General features: G+C 35.5%; 1 protein-coding gene across 23 annotated transcripts in view; it reads left to right on the forward strand.

Moving 5' to 3' along the window:
• The window catches only part of ERC1 (ELKS/RAB6-interacting/CAST family member 1), a 534848-nt gene that overhangs the window by 278958 nt on the left and 233871 nt on the right, over positions 1-22019 (forward strand). Inside the window, exon 17 of one of the 23 annotated variants that reach the window (XM_077871609.1) lies at positions 945-3520. The exons of the other annotated variants lie outside the window; for them this stretch is intronic. Within the exon in view, the coding sequence (XP_077727735.1) occupies positions 945-954 (10 nt within the window). The 3' untranslated portion in view covers positions 955-3520. Of the gene's footprint in view, positions 1-944; positions 3521-22019 lie in introns of those variants that run through there. 23 annotated transcript variants of the gene reach the window in all.

Genomic DNA, 22019 nt, shown 5'->3' on the forward strand with positions numbered 1-22019 from the left:
CAATAATCCTGACCAAGTCAGACCAAAAGGAATGACCTAATCATTTTTCTCTAACCCTACCATTTATAATTGTAATTTTTGAGCATCTGCAACAAACAAATGGTGATCCTGCGTTTGAAGACCTGTGAAACTGTTCACTTGGTAGCACGTTAGTCAGTAGAAATGCTTGAGTTGATTAGCCATTCTCAAAGGAACATTTTTATTGGCAGATCCCATGTTGGTTCTTCCTTTCCTTATGCTGTGGTTTTGTTAGCCATTATTTTCTTATTCCACTTTTATATTACTCTCCTTCCCTAAGAAAGAAAGGGTGTATTGGAGAAGGGGACAAAATAATAAAATAACAGTTATAATAACCATAGTAAATTTTAAGTATCAATTCAGGTCATGAGTTTGAGTAGTACAATTTCTAGAATAGCTGGTTCATTCTCCACTGCCTTGCATTCACACTCCTACTGCCATCCCACCCTATGTTGGCACTATGAATAAAAAGACTCATTTTTCATGCTTAATAAAAATTTTCATGAAGCTATGAATTTCACTATCCTGAAAACAAGTATGTTTGAGAAAGTGATGGAAGAGCTCTTTTGTTTCTTTGAGATTCCAGAACTTTTTGTTAAGTAGCATTCCACTAGTAAAGTTGGCAAAGATTTCAAATCCTCTGTGGGCTAAATTATATACTCTTGAGATGCCTTTTGGCTAAAGAAAGTTCTAACTTCACGAAACAGTAAATTTTCACGTGTACCTAGGAGAGTCCAGGAATATAATCTAAATTCTGAAATTTAAAGAATCTTCTAAGAAAAATAGAATATGTTTAGAATTAAGAAAGCAGTTGAAAATGATTACTTGAAAAAGTTCAGGCTATTTGGGGATAGTATAGGTTAGATGTCAGTCTGTTACACCTTGAATAGTTAAAATGAGTCTGTATTTTTTTTTTTTTTTTTCAGATTTATTTGAGAGAGTGCAAGAAAGAGCAAGAGAGCAAACACTAATGGGAGGAGGGGCAAAAGGAGAGGGAGAAGCAGGAACAGGGAGCCCAATGCTGAGCTCCAACCTAGGACCCTGGGATCATGACCCAAGCTGAAGGCAGACATTTAACCAACTGAGCCACCCAGGTGCCCAAAGAGTCTGTATTTTAAATTATTTTATCTTCTGATATCCTGTAGTATTTCATTTTGAAATTTATTTTAAAGTTACTGATATTAAAAAAAAAAAAAGAAAGAAAGAAAGAAAGAAATCCTGAGCAGCTGGGTGGCTCAGCGGTTTAGCACCACCTTCAGCCCAGGATGTGATCCTGGAGACCCAGCGTCGAGTCCCATGTCCGGCCGGATCCTGGTATGGAGCCTGCTTCTTCCTCTGTGTCTCTGCCTCTCTCTCTCTCTCTCTCTCTCTCTGTCTCTCATGAATAAATAAATAATTATTTTATTTTATTTTATTTTATCTTATTATTTTATTTATTTTATTTTATTTTATTTTATTTTATTTTATTTTATTTTATTTTATTTTATTTTATTTTATTTTATTTATGATAAACACAGAGAGAGACAGAGACACAGGCAGAGGGAGAAGCAGGCTCCACGCTGGGAGCCCAACACAGGACTCGATCCCAGGACTCCAGGATCATGCCCTGGGCCAAAGGCAGGCACTGAACCGCTGAGCCACCCAGGGATCCCTTAAAAATCTTTAAAAAAACAAAAAAAGAAAAGAAATCCCAACTAAGGATTTATGACAACCTTCCAAATTAACCAGAAAATTAAAAAGTTATACAAATATATCCTAGGAACAGTTATTCTCTAGTAACAAATTGAGGTGTTTTCTAAGTTACATAAGAACTTATATACTTTTTGCAAAGCCACATTTATTTATACCTCCATCAAATGCCCTTATTAGAGGCAGTAGACATATAATAAAGGTCTTATAGTGAACTTGGAAGCCTAAAATATTGAATTTTAAATATTCTGTAGGAAATCATATAAATTAATTTTTAAAATTCCTATACTTGAAAAAGAAAACAAAGTATGCTATATAGCATAACTATAAACAAGTAACACTGGTGGAACTGGTCCTTTGTATAGACACAGAGCAGAGTTTGTGTCTATATCAACTATCCCTTGGGACTTAGGGTCTTCCTTTCTAGTCTTGCTTAACTCCTTGATTCTGCCCCCTTTTTTCTACCATTATCTCCAGCTCGCTTATGTATCCACCTTATAGAATGTGTGATCTTAACTGTTACTAGCATCTTCCCTTATTAGACTAGTAGTTTACTTGGGGCTCTGAGTTGTTATAGAACAATGGAAGAAATGAATTAAATATAGTAATTGTTAGAATTTTTTACCCCTTTCTGCTCCTAAACTTTGACCATGATCTCTGCTTTTCACAAGAGATACGGCATGTGTATTATGTTTTTCTCAAACCTTTTTATTTTCTTGAAACCTGAATTGGAATCAATTGCAAATAATCCCATGCCTTTCTCCTCCCTTAAAACTTTAATCTACCTTTTAGCCATTTAGAGCCACATATACTTTCCAAATAGAAGAAACCGTATTCTTCAAAAAATCATTCTTTTTAATCATCTTTTCATGTAAAGACCCTCAAATGGCTGGAATAATCTCTACGTAGCAAATAAAACATTTCAGATGAAGGGCCCCAAAGTACCTTTCTTTTTCAGGTTTTATTTTGCTTTCTCTGCCCCATCAATATATGTGGTTTGTGTGTAAGAATGTCCGTACTGTGCAAGGATGAAATCAAGAATATAGGTTATCTTCTTTCTCCCAAAGAGGAAAGGAATAGGATTATTGTCCTACTTCTTTTCATTTTCTTCTCTACTGGAGGTGTGGGAATGTATCAGCTAAAGAGCTAACTGATGCAGCTAGGTAAGCCTTAACCTAATTGCAATATCATTTTGAGAAAATCTGTTATATAATATACCAGGATGAGAACTTTTTTGGTTTGGGAGTTAAAACAAAGCGAACTTTTCCTTTCAAGACCTTCCTTTACAATGCCCTCAGAAAGTACCGTAGAGGTAATTACTCATTCTGTGAATGGATAAAATTTCTGTTGAGCTTTGGATGTAGATGGTAGTAATCCATCCATTTAACCATAAGATTTTCCTTAGAAGATCCAAGTAGGAGTATCAAAGATGCTCCCTGCAGCAAAGAATGTATTTACATTTGAACCAGTTTGCTTACATTATATAAAACCGGTATAGTAATACTTAGACCCGCCTCATGATATTGTTGTGAGGATCAAATGAGGTAAAGTAATGGAAACCCTCTGAAATTAGTGAAGCTGAATATTTGCAAAGCAAGATATTCAGAATGGAAGATCCACTCTGTACTTAACTTCTTAGGTCTGCAGTTCTTTTATTCAGAAATGAAAGGGTTTCTTAAATCTCTAATATCTCTATCATTTAAAAATTGTATAGTTCTTTGAGTGACCTTCTGAGATGTCTTGATTCTGTAGTTGTAAATGCTCTGAGTAAATCTTGGAAATAACTTATGAATAAACAGTATACTGAAAAGAAGTTGGGAGTCAGATGTCCATGATTTCTTGGCTGAGGACTAGGCTGCACATTGACAGGAGACTACCCAGGGTTTACCAGAGACTAACCACTATGGGAATGAAAGTGGAATTGTGATACTAAAGGTAGAGTAGTGCTAGGGAATTTGAAGTTCCAGTCCATTCAGAGTGGCAAAATGCTTGTTAAAACTTCTGGCATCTTGCTGAAGTAACAGAAAGCTAGGTTTTAAGAATAGGGATCATGACCTACGATAAAGCCTGCTGTAGAGCCAGACCAACAAAACTTAAAGTTCCAAGAAAGTCAGGGAAGATTGAATTTGGAGGATAAGTCTTACCAAGAGAGGTTTGGGAAATACCCTGAGCTTTCAGCAGATCAGACTAACAAAGGATAAATGTAAGACTACAAAAGTACAAGGAGGTCAGCTATTAACTAAATTACCTACTAGAATAGGGACACCTGGTTGACCCAGTGGTTGAGTATCCACCTTCGGCCCGGGTCATGATCCCAGGATCCTGGGATCAAGTTTGACACCAGGCTCACCACAGGGAGCCTGTTTCTCCCTCTGCCTATGTCTTTGTGCCTCTCTGTGTCTCTCATGAATAAACAAAATCTTAAAAAAAAAAAAAATTACCTACTGGAATAAAAATTAGTGCTCTTCAGAATAACATAACAGAATCCAGAGCCTTTACAGTGTATCAACTACAACATACTGTATTGGGTTTCAAAATTTGTCAGACATGGAAAGAAACAGTAACATATAACTCCTAATGAAGAAAAGCATGCAGTAGACATCAACTCCAAGAAGTCCTAAGAATCATATTTAACAGATAAAGACTTTAAAGTCACTATTATAAATATGTGTCAAGAACTTAAAAGAAAATGCCTTATCGATGATACAGGAAATCTTAGCCAACTAAGGAAAACTACTGAGAAGTAGAAATTTGGAAACTGAAATTTAATGAAAAGTTCATTGAATGGTCCTAGTAACAGACTAGAGCTGAAAACCGTCCATAAATTTTAAAAGAGATCAATAGATAGTCAATTTGAAGAATGGGGAGAATGAGGAGTGTTACACAATGAATGGAGCCGTAGAGATATACTAACATACAGATAACTACACACAAAAAAGATAAAAGAGTAAGAAAGAGGCAGAAAAAAATTTTGAAAAAATAATGGCTGAAGTATTTCTCTAATTTGATTCCAAATACATAAATATAAGGAAGTCTATAGGAAATCTGTGTATCTCCTTATCAATTTTTTTATAAACCTTATAACTGCTCTAAAAATCTTTTAGAGGGGATCCCTGGGTGGCTCAGCGGTTTAGCGCCTGCCTTCGGCCCGGGGCATGATCCTGGAGACCCGGGATCGAGTCCCACATCAGGCTCCCTGCATGGAGCCTGCTTCTCCCTCTGCCTGTGTCTCTGCCTCTCTATCTCTCTCTCTCTTTCTGTGTCTCTCATGAATAAATAAAATCTTAAAAAATAATAAAATAAAATAAAAATCTTTTAGAAATAACACACATGTATTTACAGATCCCAGAAACTTAGTGAAACCTAGCAGGATAAATAGAAAGAAAACCACATCTGTTGACCTTGTAATTCAATTGTGGAAACAAAACATAAGGAGAAAAACAAAAGCAGCAAGGAGAAAACGACATACTACATAGAGAGAAAACATGATAGCTGAGTTCTTATCAAAAACATTGGAGATCAGGAAAAAAAAAAAAAAAAAAAAACATTGGAGATCAGAAGAAAATGGAACATCTTTTAAAATACTGGGGAGAGGGCAGCCCAGGTGGCTCAGTGGTTTAGCTCTGCCTTCAGCCCAGGGCATGATCCTGGAGACCCGGGATCGAGTCCCACGTCAGGCTTCCTGCATGGAGCCTGCTTCTCCCTCTGCCTGTGTCTCTGCCTCTCTCTCTCTCTCTCTCTCTCTCTCTCTCTCTCATTAATAAATGCATTTAAAAAAATAGTTGTCTTTTAAGTAGAGTATGAGAAGAAAAAAATTTTTCTATATATGCCAACTAATTTGCCAGGTCTTAACCTGGCAAACCTGGCAAATTGGGAACTTTGGAGTAGACAAAGATTTCTTGGTATATAAAATATGTTAACCACAAAAGAAAATATTGATGAACTGGATTTGACCAAAATTAAAAGCAACTGTTCTTCAAAAGACACCACTAAGAAAATGAAAATAATTGTCAAAGATAAAAGATGTTTATGTGAAAAATATTTTGTATAGAACTTTCAAATGATAAATATCTATTACATATATGTTTCTATAGGATTTACCCCATTGTGTTACAGTCATTTATTTGCAAGCTTTATTTCCTTCCTCCGGACACCTGACATTTAGAAGTGTTGCTCATCTTGAATCTGTGCCTAGTACCCAACATATAACTGGCACTCAGTAAATATTTTTTGAATTGTACTGAATTATTTTTATCTTCAAAGTGAAAGTAAGTATTTTAAGAGAATATAAAGCCAAATAACTTTTTTTAAAAAGCCTTTGTGTTTGTCTTTTTTTACATGTTTGGTCTTTACAACACATTGAATATTGTTTAGGCCCGGAGTTCACCTTTTCTCTCTGGTTTAATAATTTAGGAAATTAAATATAAGATGCTAATTTGGCTAGGAACTGTTGCTATGGAAAATATGTGTGATATACACATCAATTTTACACATAAGTCCTTCTCAGAGGGAAAAAAGATGAACCTCTCATTTTAACAGAATATCTTGCTGTGTGTGTGAAAGTAATTGTGGCTGGACTCACTCTTTTTCTTCTTTGTCTTTTCTTCCACATAGTGATATTCTTATAATACCCCATCAACACTGGTATAATTTTCCGCCTAGAATGAAGTTATTCTTTCTGTTTATTTGTGGTCATGCAGTTTCTTATTAGAGATACTGTTGCTTTTTAGAGCAAAGTGGCTGGTTATTAGCTACTAGAGATAGCAAATACTTCTGGTCTTGAAATTAAGCTTTAGTTTCACAGGTGGTAGTGTACACATCTGGAGTGGACTTACCAGAATATATCTCCCAATTCAGGACTCTGGCATCATGTTTGGTGTTACCTTTCAAGTTCAGCGTACCCACAAATATATAGCAGTCTTTTTTGATATTCCTTTGTCTTTGGGTACATCTACCTCATATAACTTACCTTTTCTTTGATTATTTCTTGGTTTTTTGTTTGTTTGTTTTTTGCGTTTTTGGGGATTTTGGAGTTTTGTTTTGCTCTCTTTTTTTTTTAAGATTTTTTTATTCATGAGAGACACAGAGAGGAGAGAGAGAGAAAAAAAGAAAGAGAGATGGAGAGACAGGCAGAGGGAGAAGCAGGCTCCATGCAGGGAGCCTGACATGGTACTCGATCCCTGGTCTCCAGGATCAGGCCCTGGGCTGAAGGCGGCACTAAACCGCAGAGCCACCCCGGCTGCCCATCTCGTTTCTTTTTCTTTGTGTTTGCTTTTTCTTAGCTCAAGTATAAAACATTTGCAGCACTCAGAATTATGAAATGGTTAAATCTGGAGCTGGGGTTTAAGATTGTAAAAAGAGCAAGGTGGTGAAAATAAGATGATTCTCTTCTGTCATAAAAATGTATTTGATTCAGATATGTTTATGGATATTATTTATATGTTAAAAATAATCAAGATTTCTATTCACTATTCTTTTTTTGTTGTTGAAAGGCAGACATTAGAATTATTAATTTCATATCATGGTTCCATTTCCCATAACATGAAATATAATAAAGTCTCATGTTACTTTGATCTTTTTTTATCTTTGGGAGTGAGCAGTGTAATCCTGATATATCACTAAATTAAATATGAAACAGATTAAATACTATCATGACCTTTCTAATATCCAGGCTTCTATTTGAAACATTTATTTATAACCAGTTCCTACTTTCAATGATAACATTAATCTGATTATGTTGTACTTCCATTTACAAACCTTTAGAAGGCCCATATTTCAATCAAACCTTTGTAATTTTGTCCCTAGATAAATTTCTGGCTATGTATCCTTTTATACTTTTTATATTCATTCTTCAGAAACATCTAACTATTCACAGTTATTTTATATTCTCCTTCCCAGTGCTTTTGCTAAAAGCATTCTTCTGTCTTAAATGCTTTCTTCATAATTCTTCCTTTTGTGGTTACACTTTATTCTCACAGTTCACACCAAATCATATCGGCTATAGAGAAACCTGCCTAAATCTTGCCAATTCCTTACCTTCACAGAGCTCATAGACCTAAACACAGTTTTTTTGTAAAATGAAGCATAGGGTTCCATGGGTGAGTATAAAAATGGAGGTGCCTGGGTGGCTCAGTAACCTTGGTAGATTATGCCCTTAGCTCAGGTCATGATCCCAGGGTCCTAGGATTGAGCCACACATCAGGATCCCTGCTGCTCAGCAGGGATCCAGCTTCTCCCTCTCCCTTAGCCCCTCCCCCTGCTCGTGCTCTGTCTTGTTCACTCTCAAATAAATAAATAAAATCTTTAAAAATAAATGGCCAGTATGAGTAGGGTACATCCTTGTGTATTATAAAAGTCTTTTGGTTTCCTGAGCTTTTCTCCTTAATCTCCTTAATCTATCCAAGGTGTGGTGGTTTCTTTTCATGAAATTGGGAGAGTACTCAGTGTTGATTTCACAGTATTACACTGTAGTAAGAAAACATAGTCTATAAAAAGTAAGCCAAAGAGGTGCAAAAATAGCTAAGTTTAATATAGAAATGTTTAAAATTATCCATTGACTGAATATACTGGCCTTAGACTGTATGTTGATTATATCTTCAGGCTATTATCAAGATGATGCCACCATTTCTAGGTGCTCTTGAGACTCCTCCTTAGATATAAGAACAGCTTTCTCAGAAGTCTTCTCCTCTCTCCTCCCATAATAGGCTTCCCTTCAAATTCATGTGGCCAGCCTGAATTACATGCCTAATGATTGGGAAGAGAAAAGGGGCTTACCATTTTTGCATTGTTTTAATTGGTATCTATCTACCCCTGAGGTCTGGAGAAAGGGTCTTTATCTTTGAGTCACACTGTGGAAGGATTGAATACATGAAAACTTTTGGAAGGAAGAAGACAGGAGGGTAGGAGTATGGATGTTGGTTTGACAGCCCAGTATAGTCTTCTACAGTTGCCTCCTAGTTGCCATATTTCAGTATGCCTTGAGCATCACTAAAGTTACTGGAAGGGAGAAAAAGGATGTCGATTCATCTGGAGAATTTGATACATGCCCTTATATTAAGAGAACTTCTGTTATTTCTGTGTAAATGTCCTTTAATACAGTTCAGTTATTTCCAGTTTTTACAATATTAGTTCTCCAGATTTTTGTTAACTTTTAGCTTTTTCTCTTAAGGATTTTTCTTACATGATTTGTAATTTTTAATAATGAGCTCATCTTCTGTGGGACTGCTTTTCTTGGAAGTCTTATTCAGATCAGCTTTGAGTTTGTGCAGGGACCAAATACATTTGTTGTTTCTGGATCAATATTTATATGAATCTCTGTGCTTAGAATTCTGTGTATCTCATGAACCTAATGATTTCCATAGATGATTATTTTCCTACCGGTAACTGTATACTCTTTGCTGTTCCACTGACCTGGTAGGCAAAGTTTTTCTTCTGGTCCCCACTTTACAGAAGGAGCCAACCTTTGTGACTTTTTTCTAGCTTCATATATGTAGATCATTTCCATCTCTTCTTAAGCCTGAATCCTGGAATCTCCTCCCTTGTCTTTCCTTAGCTTTTCAGGTCTGTAACCCAGTTTTGTACCTCTCACACTATTTTCACTTAAGCTCTCATCAGTGCTCTGACTTTGCGTTCTATGTTCATTCTTGACACTTCTGGTCTAGCTCATGCTTGATACCTCATTGTTACTTTCTGTTTTATACAGTATTTTCATGAGTCTCAAGCAGGAGGGGAGTGTCTTTTTATGTTGGCTTAGTTCATAAATATTTATCAGAATTATAAGTTCCATTTAAACCAAATTTATTTTCAGTATGTTAGCTTTTTCTCCTTCTCTCCTAATTTTTGGTGGCCTTTAGTTTTGTATACATATTTTTCTTTCCTGAATGCTTCAAAATCCATAACAAGGGTTTTGATTGCTACTTTTTTTAAATTGATTGCTACTTATAAGTCAGAGTATGTGTTTCAAAAAGTTTGCTGTTTCTTAAGGTATGGGGTAAATCACAACTCTTAAACCAAATTTTATGTGGGAAGGTAGAAGAAACAGTGATGAAATACGTGCTTGCCCCTCTTCATCTGTATTTCTGAATTGTTATTTTGTTTAAGTTTTTGTAAAGTAGAGATTTACTTCTGCTTAAAAATGTTCATCTTTACCCACACTTTGTGTGTCTTATGGAATAGTTTATTTTTCCAATATACTATAGAGGGAGAAAAAAAAACCTTTCTGTTCTCAGCCTACTCATGATATCCAGCTCCTGTTGCTTTGGCTCACAGTTCATTCTACCTCATGATAAACACCTTCGTATCTCATTATAACTTAAACTCTGTAAGCTCTCCAAGCAGACTTTTAGAGGAAACTTACTGTATTATCTAAATGAGCCATGACAAGCCTGGGAGTGGAATTTACTGCTGGGAATAGACCAGGTGGTATTAAAGGGGCTTGTTCCATGTGGTAATATTGAAGTAGAAACTGAAGGAATGAACCTTTTTTTGCTACCAGTTTCCTGAAGAGATAAGACAGTCACACTGTGCTTGTGTATTTCCAGCTCTTCATGTAAAATTGTATTTAAGGATTCTTGTTATTTCTAGGTCTGATATTTTAATTCATTTTATTTTTATTTTATTGGCAGGCTTAATGTAATTAAAACCTTCAGTACTAAAATTCTAAGACACCAGGAGGTAGATTAAATTGTTGTTATATTATGAAATAGACTCTATAACTCTTCTTACTAGACATAAAGCCCTATTATGATGAAGTAATATTGTTTAAAGATGTCGATAATTTCCAGATGTGAAAGAGAGTGTAAGCAGTGTTTCTTCATCAAAACAAATACACATATTCCAGTTGAGGCTGTGCTAATTAAAAGAGTGTTTTCCCCTCATTTTGTCGTTATTCCATTTGTTAGAAAATATCCAAATAATTGCACTAAACACAAACTTTTATGCATTTGTCACACGCAAACAATAGAAATATATTGACGGTTGTTTTGGGGAGGTTTCATCTGGGAATAGTGTGGGTAAATACCCCCTTCTTCCCAGTCATCACCATCCTGGTAAGTACTGATGGACTCCAGAGCAAGAATGGCCCTAGAGACCATTTATAACCCATCTCTTTTTTTTTTTTTTTTTTTTTTTAACCCATCTCTTTTATCACTGATTTGAGAGCTATTTTAGCAAATGGCAGCTGTTGTCAGTTTCTTCAGACTGAAAATAAATTAATTCTGTTTTTGTCATGCAGATAGTTAATCACATCAGTTAATTTTGAGCCAGTAAATACAGAAGGAATAGTAAAGTTTCGTAAGTGTTGCATAAAATAAGTTCTTTGTGATTTGACTCCTGAGTTAAGGTATTTTCTTCCCTTTTGTCAACCCCCAAAATCCTTCCATCTCCCACCCCTTACTTTGAGGTTTTCAACAGAATGCTTTAGTGAGCCACAGGCCCAGGAATCATGTTTGTCACGTTTTAGTACTTGGGATTGAATAGAATTTACTCCCTTTGAAGTTAGCTCTGGGTGTCAGCAATTTGAAGGAGTTTCTTCTCATCCTACCACTTTTTAGCTTTGGTGCTTACCTCTTGTATCTTTCTAATAATTACATCTTTGTTTTCATTTGTAAAGACTAAGATTGTTTTAGAGCTGTGTTTTGTCTTTATTTTAAACTAATACTGGAGTACCTCTGTGGTCACCAATCACTGTTTTGCTAAGTTAGTGATGCCTTTATGCTACCTAAGATTTTTTATTTAAAATTTGGGGATCCCTGGGTGGCTCAGTGGTTTAGCACCTGCCTTTGGCCCAGGGCATGATACTGGAGTCCTGGGATCCAGTCCCACATCAGGCTCCCTGCATGGAGCCTGCTTTTCCCTCTGCCTCTTTCTCTCTCTCTGTCTGTCTGTCTCTCTCTCTCTGTCTCTCATGAATAAATAAATTAAAAAAAAAAAAAAAACACAGACCACAAAATTTTTTTAAAAAATAAAATAAAATTTGCTCAAGCATTTTTTGCTTGGTTTTTAGGTCAGAGGACTCATGTCCTCTGTGGTATTCCTTTTTCATCTCAGCTTCTTAAAGAAGTGCTATAAATAGAGGCTTTCAACTTCGAAAGCACTGTGTATTTTCATTGACTAGAACTAAACTGAACTATAAGCTAATAAAAAGTACCAAATGAAAATATTATGGTATCTTATTGCATTCTATTGTAGGTGTAATGTAGTGTGAACAGACTAGCTTTGATTCATTGTAAATCCCATCTGAATACTGACAACATGGTTAAAAATATCAGGAGATAAATCCCAGAGGTCACATTTGTGGGAATGCTTATTGACATATGTAAGACCTTATTTCATTATTTAAAGAACAGCAGTATTGCTCCTACAGTATAGGGCAGTATTGTAGGCTGCGGCAGGGATAGAGGTAACATGAAAGGTGAGTGGCTGCTGAATTACAATGCTCAGTGCATTTGAGATTCTTTTTGTGTTTTAGCTATAAGCATATATATATATATATATATATTTTTTTTTTTTTTTTTTTTTTTTTTAAATTCATGAGAGACACAGAGAGAGAGAGGCAGAGACAGGCAGAGGGAGAAGCAGGCTCCATGCAGGGAGCCTAACGCAGGACTCGATCCCGATCCCGGGTCTCCAGAACCATGCCCCGGGCCGAAGGCAGCACTAGACTGCTGAGCCACCCAGGCTGCCCAGCTATAAGCTTTTTTGCATGAAGAGTAGTGATCACTTCATAGGCAGTTTTCCCTTGGGCCCTAGAGTATTATAGCAGATTTGAAGCAGATAAAGACCTTGAGATTTTAAAAGCCTCACTTGCAATTATATTAAAGTGAGGAATTGGTAATGAAAAATAAGAACCGGGCAGCCCCGGTGGCTCAGGGGGTTAGCATCAGCTAGTAATTTTCACATCTGACAGATATCGCTAAGTTTCCCCCACAAATTTAAAATATTCTTGGGATCCCTGGGTGGCGCAGCGGTTTAGCGCCTGCCTTTGGCCCAGAGCGCGATCCTGGAGACCCGGGATCGAATCCCACGTCGGGCTCCCGGTGCATGGAGCCTGCTTCTCCCTCTGCCTATGTCTCTGCCTCTCTCTCTCTCTCTCTGTGTGACTATCATAAATAAATAAAAATTAAAAAAAAATTTAAAATATTCTGTAGTGCCCCTGTGAGTTCTCTGGGCCATTCAGGAACTGTGGTAGTATCATAGAGTTAATAAGATTAGCTAATAATAAGTATCGGTGGCATCTTAGTTCAACATTAATTATTGCTCTATCAAACTATAAAGGAAGTGAGTAAATTGTATATGAGGCAATTAATAGACTCTTCATCTACCTGTAGGGAGACAGCTCAACATATTAAGAACAGTGTCTTTCAAACTCCCTTTGACTTTGACTCCAGTAAGAAAAACATTTTACATCTTCTCCCTTTCCCGTTCTCTCTCTCTTCTTTCCCTCTTCTCTGCTCCTCTCTCTTCTTTCACTCTCATGCACACATGTACACATAAGTGAAACATGATTTAACAGTGAATTTTCTCATTTACAAAATGGGAATTAATAAAATACAGTGTTGGGATGCCTGGGTAGCTCAGTGGCATCTGCCTTCGGCTCAGGGCGTGATCCCGCGGTCCCAGGGTTCGAGTCCCACATACGGCCTCCCTTGCATTGAGCCGGCTTCTCCCTCTGCTTCTGTCTCTGCCTCTCTCTGTGTATTTTATGAATAAATAAAATCTTTAAAAAAAAATTACAGTGTTGAGGGAATTAAATAAACAAATACATATGAAACACTTAAAACAGACTTTGGCTATTAACTTCCACTGTATTATTTATTATTAGAATCTTAATTGAATAATCTCAACAAATAATCCCCAATATCCTAATGAGGTTAGGACTTTTGGGAATTGGGGAAAAAACAATAATTTCAACCTCTAAAAGTGGTACTGTATATGTAGTTAAAGGGCCACATTTTTTTCTGGATTTTTACTCCCAGGCAGATAAATTTGGTATCCCTTGACAAAGATTTTCTGGATTTTTAAAATTGATTAATTAATTTATTTATTTTAGATTTTCTGGATTTATACTTCTGAATTTGGATCCAGTTAAGAGATAGAGAAGTCAGATCAAGGGAGATGGAAATGTTATTTTTATACTGTTAAAGCTGATGAGCATAAATGACTTTATATTTGCAACCAAGTGGCCTTTCTAATATTTTACTCCTGAATTAGACAGATCTACACACTAGCACAGCCAGTTAACTGTAGATGTTTTACTACATGGCAGAGAGCAGAACAGGATGTACTTTCTACATAGACAAATCAGAGGAAAGGAGAGCATTAGAGGCTGAAACAAGCATGTGTATCTCTTTGTTTAAGACTTGCCAGTCAGCTCTCAAGGGAGTGAGATTGGGAACAGAGACATAGAAATATGAAGAGTGAGTAATATTACCCTAACAATGGGAATATCTTGCAGGGATATAGGAAGCCCATGATCAAGTTTGTATTTCATAACTTTTAGCAATTAGGTATCTTTGCTAGTATGAACTTTAAGGATAGACACATCAAGATTTGAATCTTGCCAGTCTCATTTAATTGTACTGGCTTGGGCAACCTAGAATTTCGAGGAGCCTTAAAAGAGATCCAGCTGCTTTGTCAGAAAAATTGACCACTCACTTCTCTTCCCTGTTCCATTCATACACTTTTAAATTTACTAATGTTTGCTTGTTATTGACCTACAATAAAAATCTGCAATCACAAACCTCTCAGTGAAGCAAAGCTGAGGACCAGATCATTTCACCGATGTGAATTCTACCAAACATTTAAAGAAGTAACACGTCTTTCTGAAACACTTCAAAAAAAGTGAAGAGGAAGAACACTCACAAACTCATTTTACAAAGCCAATATTTCCTGGTACCAAAGTCAGATAAGGACACCACAGGAAAAGAAAATTACAGTCCAATATCCCTGATAAACATAGACATAAAAATCCTCAAACAAACTGAATATAACAACATAGGCAAATCAGCCAATGTCATTCACCACATTTATAATAAAAATCATATTATCATCTCAGTAGATGCAGAAAAAGGATTTGATAAACTTAAGCATCCTTTCATGATAAGATTTCTCAACATACTGGGTATAGAAAGAATCTACCACAACATAATAAAGTCCATATATGCCAAACCCACAGTCAATATCATGCTGAATGGTGAAAGGTTGAAAGATTTCTCAATGGAATCAGGAAAAAGACAAGTGTGCCCACTTGCACCACTCATAGTCAACATAGTCCTGAAAGTCCTAGCTAGAATAGTTAGGTGAGAATAAAAAATAAAAAGTATCTGAATTAGAAAGGGATAAGTTAGTTACCTTGTCTCTGTTTGCAGAGAGGACGTGATCATTTATTTAGAAAATCCTAAAGACTATACCAAAAATCAGAACTATGAAACAAATTCTGTAAAATTTCAGGATAAAAAAATCAATGTACAAGTCAGTTGTGTTTCCATATACTAACAGTGTACTCTGAAAAAGAAATAAAACGACCCCATTAATAATAGCGTTAGAAATAATGAAATACCTGGAAAAAATTTAACCAAGGAGGTAAAAGCTCTCTACACTACAAATGATGACATTGAGGAAAGAATTTGAAGAAAAATAAGTGGAAGGATATCCCATGTTTATGGATTATAAGAATTAATATTGTTCAAATGTCCATATTACTCAAAACCATCTATAGAATCGGTACAATCCCTGTTAAGATTAGAGCAGCATTTTTCTCAGAGAAAACAATCCTGAAATACTTCTGAAACTGCAAAGGCTCCCAAATAGCCAAAGTAATCCCAAGAAAGAAAAACAAGGCTGTATGCATCACAATCCCTGGCATCAAACCTCATTGTAAAGCTATAGTAATCACAGCACTATGAAACTTGCATAAAAGCAGACACACAGAACAGTAGAACAGAATTGAGAGCCCAAAAATAAACCCCTGTACATACAGTCGAGAATATTTGACAAGGGAGCTACAGATAATCAATAGAGGTTTGTCTCTTCAGTAAATGTGGTTGAGAAAACTGGATATTCTCATGCAAAAGAATGAAATTGGACATCTGCCGTATAGAACACAAAAATAATTCAAAATGAATTAAAGACTTAAATATAAGGCTATAAAGTGTAAAACTACTAGTAGAAAACAGGGTTGGGAAATAGGGAGGGAATCGTCTTGGCAGTGATTTTTTTTTTTTAATGTGACAGCAAAAACTCAGCAAAAGCAAAAATAAACAGTTGGGACTACATCAACCTAAAAAGTTTCTTCGTGGCTAAAGAGACAATCAGCAAAATGAAAAGGCAACCTACAAAATGGAAGAAAATATTGCAAACCATCTATCTAATAAGGTCTTAATATCCAAAATACATAGGAATTTATATAACTCAACAGTAAAACAGCAGCAACAAAACAACCTGATTTTTTAAGTGGCAAAGGAGTTGAAGTAAATGTGTTCAAGGAAGACATACAGATGGCCAACAGGTACATGAAAAGACACTCAGCTTTACTAATCATCAGGAAAATGCAAATAAAAGCCACTATGAGATATCCCCTCACATTTTCTAAAGTGGCTACTAACAAAAAGACAAGAAAAGACATTAGCAAGTGTTCACCAGTCTGTGGAGAAAAGTGAACCCTTTTATACTCTGAATAGGAATGTAAATTGGTACAGCCACCAGAGAGCAATATGGAGTTTCCCCCAAATATTAAATACAAAACTGCCATATCAGCCATCAGTCTGACTTCTTTGCATATATCTGAAGGAAATGACACTATTTCAAAGAGATATCTGTACCCTTATATTCATTGCAGCGCTATTTACAGTAATCAACATGTGGAAGACCAGGTTAATGTCTAGAGTGGATGAATAGATACAGGAAATGTGGTATAGTATATACAGTAGAATATTATTCAGCCAGAAAAAGGGGTTCTCTCCTTTATGACTCTTACGTATGGACTTTGGGGAAATAAGTCAGAGAAAGACAAATACTGTATATTCTCATTTTTTTGTGGACTCTTAAAAGAGCTGAGCTCATAGAAATGAGAGTAGAATCGTGTTTGCCAGGGGCTTTGGGTTTGTGAAATGAAGAGGTAGATATTGGTACAGGGGTATAAACTTTGAGCTATAAATTAAGTTTTGAGAATCTAAGATATGGTATGGTGAGTGTAATTTATAGTGCTCTGTTATATGCTTGAAAGTTATTAAAGAGAATATGTCTTAAATGTTATCACCAAGAATAAAAATCATAATTATGTAATGGAATGGAGGTGTTAGCTAACTGTATTGTGGTAATCATTTTACAGTACATACATTGTAGTATACCTTAAACTTACATTAGTTGTTTACCAGTATCTCAGTAAGCTGAAGAAAATATTTATATTTCTAAAGATTTAGATTAAAAAGACTTGAAGAATGAATAGGAGTGCCATCTGACTAAGGATGCCAGTTAGGGGTCAGGAGAGGAGAAGAATATTCCAAGCAGAGGAACCAACATAACAGAGGTCCAGTGGTGGCAAAGAGCTTAGTTTATTCAAATATCTGAAAGAAAGTGAGGGTGGTTAAGTATATAGAAAATGGGGTAAAAGTATTCAAGATATGTGAGGATGGCAGGACTTACATCATAAAGGATCTTTTAGCATAGATCAAGAATTTTACACATAAATCCTAAGATGATTTGCTTAATTTTAAATTTCTATCCCATCTTTAATGTTGAATTTTATAATTCTGATTTAATATAATGTGTTGACTTACATGGATGAACTATTTTGAATGGTTTTTTATTTCCTTTCCCATTCTCCCATTGAGACTTTGTTCTTTAAGAAACACAATTAGAGGTCTTTGGTTTTATTTGGAAAGAATTAGATTCTTAAAGTTTATTGATTTGCAGATGATCTTATTTTAGACTAGAAATTCCTAGAAATGATTGCTATCCATGGCAGAAAATTTACAAGCACTGCTGTGTCTTTTTTTTTTTTTTTCTTCTTCTTCTTAAAAAAGAGCAGTTGCTTTCTTGTATAGAGTTATCAATTATCCTTCTGGCTATTTCACTTAAGCTCGCCATGCTTTCCTTTTTCCTGTGGAGATATATAGTCAAAAATAAGTGTTTTCACTTATGGCTAAATAAGCGAAATGGAATGGTATTCCATTAGATCTGAGTAATTTGAATACTTTTTCATTTGTAAGATTGTAAGATTGAATTTGTACTCTGGAAAATTAAGCCAGGTATTATGTATGCTTCCCAAAATATATAATTATATTTTTCGAAAACTGTATACCCTTTTTTCCCCCAAGAACATAATTTGGGGGTATTTTTTTGCATCTCAATTCAGGGGTTGGATAGCATATTTTCTTTTCTTAGCAGTGCATTTTCTCCTGTCTGTGGCTACTGTTTGTATTATTTCAACAGGTATAAGTGGGGCTCTTTATTTGTAATCAGGTATGACTGCACACTCCATATATAATTTCTGTTAAAGATGCAGTATACTGCTGGGCACCTGGGTGGCTCAGTTGGTTAAATGTCTGCCTTCAGCTCTGGTCATGATCCCAGGTTCCTGGGATTGAGCCCCGTATCCCACATCCAGCTGTCTGCTCAGTGGGAAGCCTGCTTCTCCCTCTCCCTCTGCCTGCCACTCTGCCTAGTTGTGCATACTCCCTCTCTCTGTCGAATAAATAAACACAATCTTTTAAAAAATTAGTATACAGCTGAATATACTTTCAGTACCTTGAGCTTGACCCCTGTCCTTAAGCATGAAAGGTGATAGAAAAAAAAAAAAAAAACAGTTGGGGGTGGGGGGAGTGTATGTTTGATTGTAATCCACAAACATTTATATATTGCCTTTAAACAAAGGCAGTTCTTTGCTCACTCCTAAAATAATTCCCTCTCTCTTTTAAATTACGTTTATTTTTAGGCTTGAATTATCTACCAAATTTATGAATTGGTCCATTCTTTCACATGAATTGAATTTGTTTTCAGATATTTTACTTGCAAAATCTTTTACATTTCATATCTTTTCTGTTTCTGCTACAGCCACTTATATGTTAGCATTTAGTGAGTTATCCCTGAGTAACTGCAGTCCATCTTCCTCTTTTCTCAGCTCTAAACTGACCTGTAAATGCTAGAACGATTTTTCTCAGTAATTACTTTTGACAGGTTATGTTAATATAATTTAGCATTGTTTTCATTTTTAATGAAAATCCAAATCATGCCCCTATTCCAATAAAAGTATAAGAAAATATTAGTAGGACAGGGTTTTATTTTTCTCACCTAACAAGAAGTGTGGAGGAAGGCAATCTAGAACAACTTTTGTGGTTCCGTGATACAAAAAGGGTCTGGGTTCATTTTTTCCCCCGCTGTTTCTTTAGTACATGGCTTTTCTCAAAATGTCTGGGTATTGCAGCTTTGCAGGCATATTACAAAGACACATACAAGGGGCAAAAGGTATTTGCCAAATGAGTCTAACTCTTTTATTAAAGACCCACCCACTAGATTGCCTTTTATTTCTTACTGACAAAAGAGCTTAGAAAATCCTGCTTTAGTTGGGCGGGGATTCCCTGATTCAAAATATAGATTCCATTAGAAAACAAGGAAAATGGAAGGGCACCTGGGTGGTTCAGTCGGTTAAGTGTCTGACTCTTGGTTTCAGCTCAGGTCATGATCTTGTGGTTATAGGATCCAGCCCACACCAGGCTCCCCGCTCAGTGTGGAGTTGGCTTCAGATTCTTTCTTCCTCCATCTGCCCCTCCCCACTGGAAGTGTGCTTTCTCTCTCTCTCTGAAATACATAAAATCTTTAAAAAAGAAAGAAACAGAGAGCGAAGGAGGAAGGATGGAATAGATATTGAATAATAGCTAACAGTGTCTACCAAGGTCTCCTGTTTAGAAAAAGAATTCCATTTTGCCTAGAGTATGAGACTCTTCAGCTGAGCTAGAATGATAAAACCAGAATCAGGTATTTAGAGACCCTAAACCACTCTGCAAAAAGAGGTTAGTTGCCTCCTATGTGTAATTCAAACTTTATCACCAACTGAACAAAATACATGTAAAGAAGATCAAAAACATTCTGATGTTTTCCATTACTGTTTCAGTATTTTTTCAAAAATAACAAATGTTATTTTTAAAACATTTTTGTTTTCTTGTTTTTGGTGGTCGTGGGCTAGAGGTGTCCCGACCCTATATGCCAAGCTTACTGCCATTCAGTATTTCCTCAGTATTTCCTGTATACCAATTGTGTTAGAAAGATACCCAAATGTTAACTCCAGGGATATGATTAATTCACTTTAGAGCCTTAAGGAAGTTAATCTGTCAGGACCTCTGTTTCATCATCTATGAAATGAGAACATTGGTCCCAATAGAAAAGTAGGCAAAAAATATAAATAAGCTGCATAAAAAAGTAGGAATGCATTTGGCCAGTAGAATTATTTTAAAAAATATGAAGCCTCGGGCAGCCCAGGTGGCTCAGCGGTTTAGCGCTGCCTTCAGCCCAGGGTGTGATCCTGAAGACCCCGGATCAAGTCCCACATCGGGCTCCCTGCATGGAGCCTGCTTCTCCCTCTGCCTGTGTCTTTGCCTTTCTCTCTCTCTGTGTGTGTCTCTCATGAATAAAAAAATAAAATCTTAAAAAAATATATTAAAAAAATATGAAGCCTCAGTTTTTATGACAAAAGAACATTTAATTTAAAAGATGCCTTTCTTAAACATATAGCAGAGATAATACACCATTCATTACAGTAAGAATATATATGTCATATATAATAAGATAGGGTTTTTCCTTTCCTAGTACTATTCTACCTACACAGTATTCTGTTCATTTACCTTCTAGACTCAGTACTTTGAGAGACAGAAAAATAAGAGACAAATGGTATAATGGGATTTACAGAATTTCTCTTTAACCCCTAAGATACTTGTTAGATTAATTGAGGCTTTATTTTCACTCTGTTAAAGATCCTAGTAGAATGCTAGAACAGCTAGTAGACTACTCTCAAATATACCCTGCCCATCTCAGTTAACTTTTTGAGTTTTATGATTAGCTGTTTGTTATGTTTGTTTTCATATATATCAAGAATATAATTATGTTGTTAATTACAATACTAAGAATAAGTGGCATAAGTATTTTTATGATTATATGAAACCAGTGACATTTGAAAGACCAAATATTTTGATGAAGCTGAATGTTGTTGAAAAGGATACAAGGAAGTCATTTAAAAATCATTGTTGAATGAAGAGTAAGATAATTATTAAATATTGGGGGAATTTTTTAAATCTAAAGGTGTTTTAGACTCATCGTTTTCAGAAATCTTTTAATTCTATTCTAATCCTACTTTAACAAAAACTGGACAAGATACAAAAAAAATGTACAATTTAAGTCAATGGATCATATGGTGAGCTTTGGACCTCACCTGCAACAAGAATTGGAGAAACAATGTACAGTTTTATATGTAATTTTCCCATTCTTTAGTCACCTTTTTTTAAAGTTAATCAACTAGCAGAATTGAGTGTCATAAAAAGAGCATCTTCTGTAATTTCTTATACATAATTTGTTGAAGTTCTGGGAACCTCAAAAGAGAAAATTTTTATAGAGAGTATTGTGTAGTATAAATTATTTATAAAAATGTTATAAATACCTGATTCTCAAATGATACATAACTAAAACCTACAGCACCTTTTCTATGATGTAATATCTTTAAGATATAATACAAACTGGGTTAAATCTTTTCATATGGATTTGGTTTGAATTCCAAAGACAACTTTATCAACAAATATTTTAATTTTTACATTCTAAAATGTAATTTTCTTTTCAGCCTTCACAAAAACTAATTCTAATCCTTAGGAAGTCAAGACAGCTGCTTCATGATATGACTTGCCTTTGTTTGATATTTTACTGAGATAACTGCCAATTGGAATTAAGACCCTATGGGTATAATCAGGATAGACTTAATTATTGGCTTGCTATATTCAAATCAGAATGAAAAGCTTACAGAATTTTGTACCCATACCCTGAAAAAATGTGAAGCTGTTTTGGACTAAAATTTCATAGCTTTTGTGGCTAATGAGGCATGAAATAAATTGGCACGCTTAGACTACTCAGAGTACAGTGGTACAGTGTGCATTTTCTAATTCTCAGCCCTTGGGATTCCAGCAAAGGTCACAAATTAAAGTCAGGATTAATCAAAACTACAATCAAATAAAACCCAATCATTAATCCTCTCCCAAGTTACAATGGAGTGATTGTGTAATTGTGTGAGAAGCACTGGAGAGGGCTCTTTTGTATTATATAGGAAAATCAACGTT

The sequence above is a fragment of the Canis aureus genome, chromosome 25 (assembly GCF_053574225.1).
Source record: "Canis aureus isolate CA01 chromosome 25, VMU_Caureus_v.1.0, whole genome shotgun sequence".
Classification (NCBI taxonomy): Eukaryota; Metazoa; Chordata; class Mammalia; order Carnivora; family Canidae; genus Canis; species Canis aureus.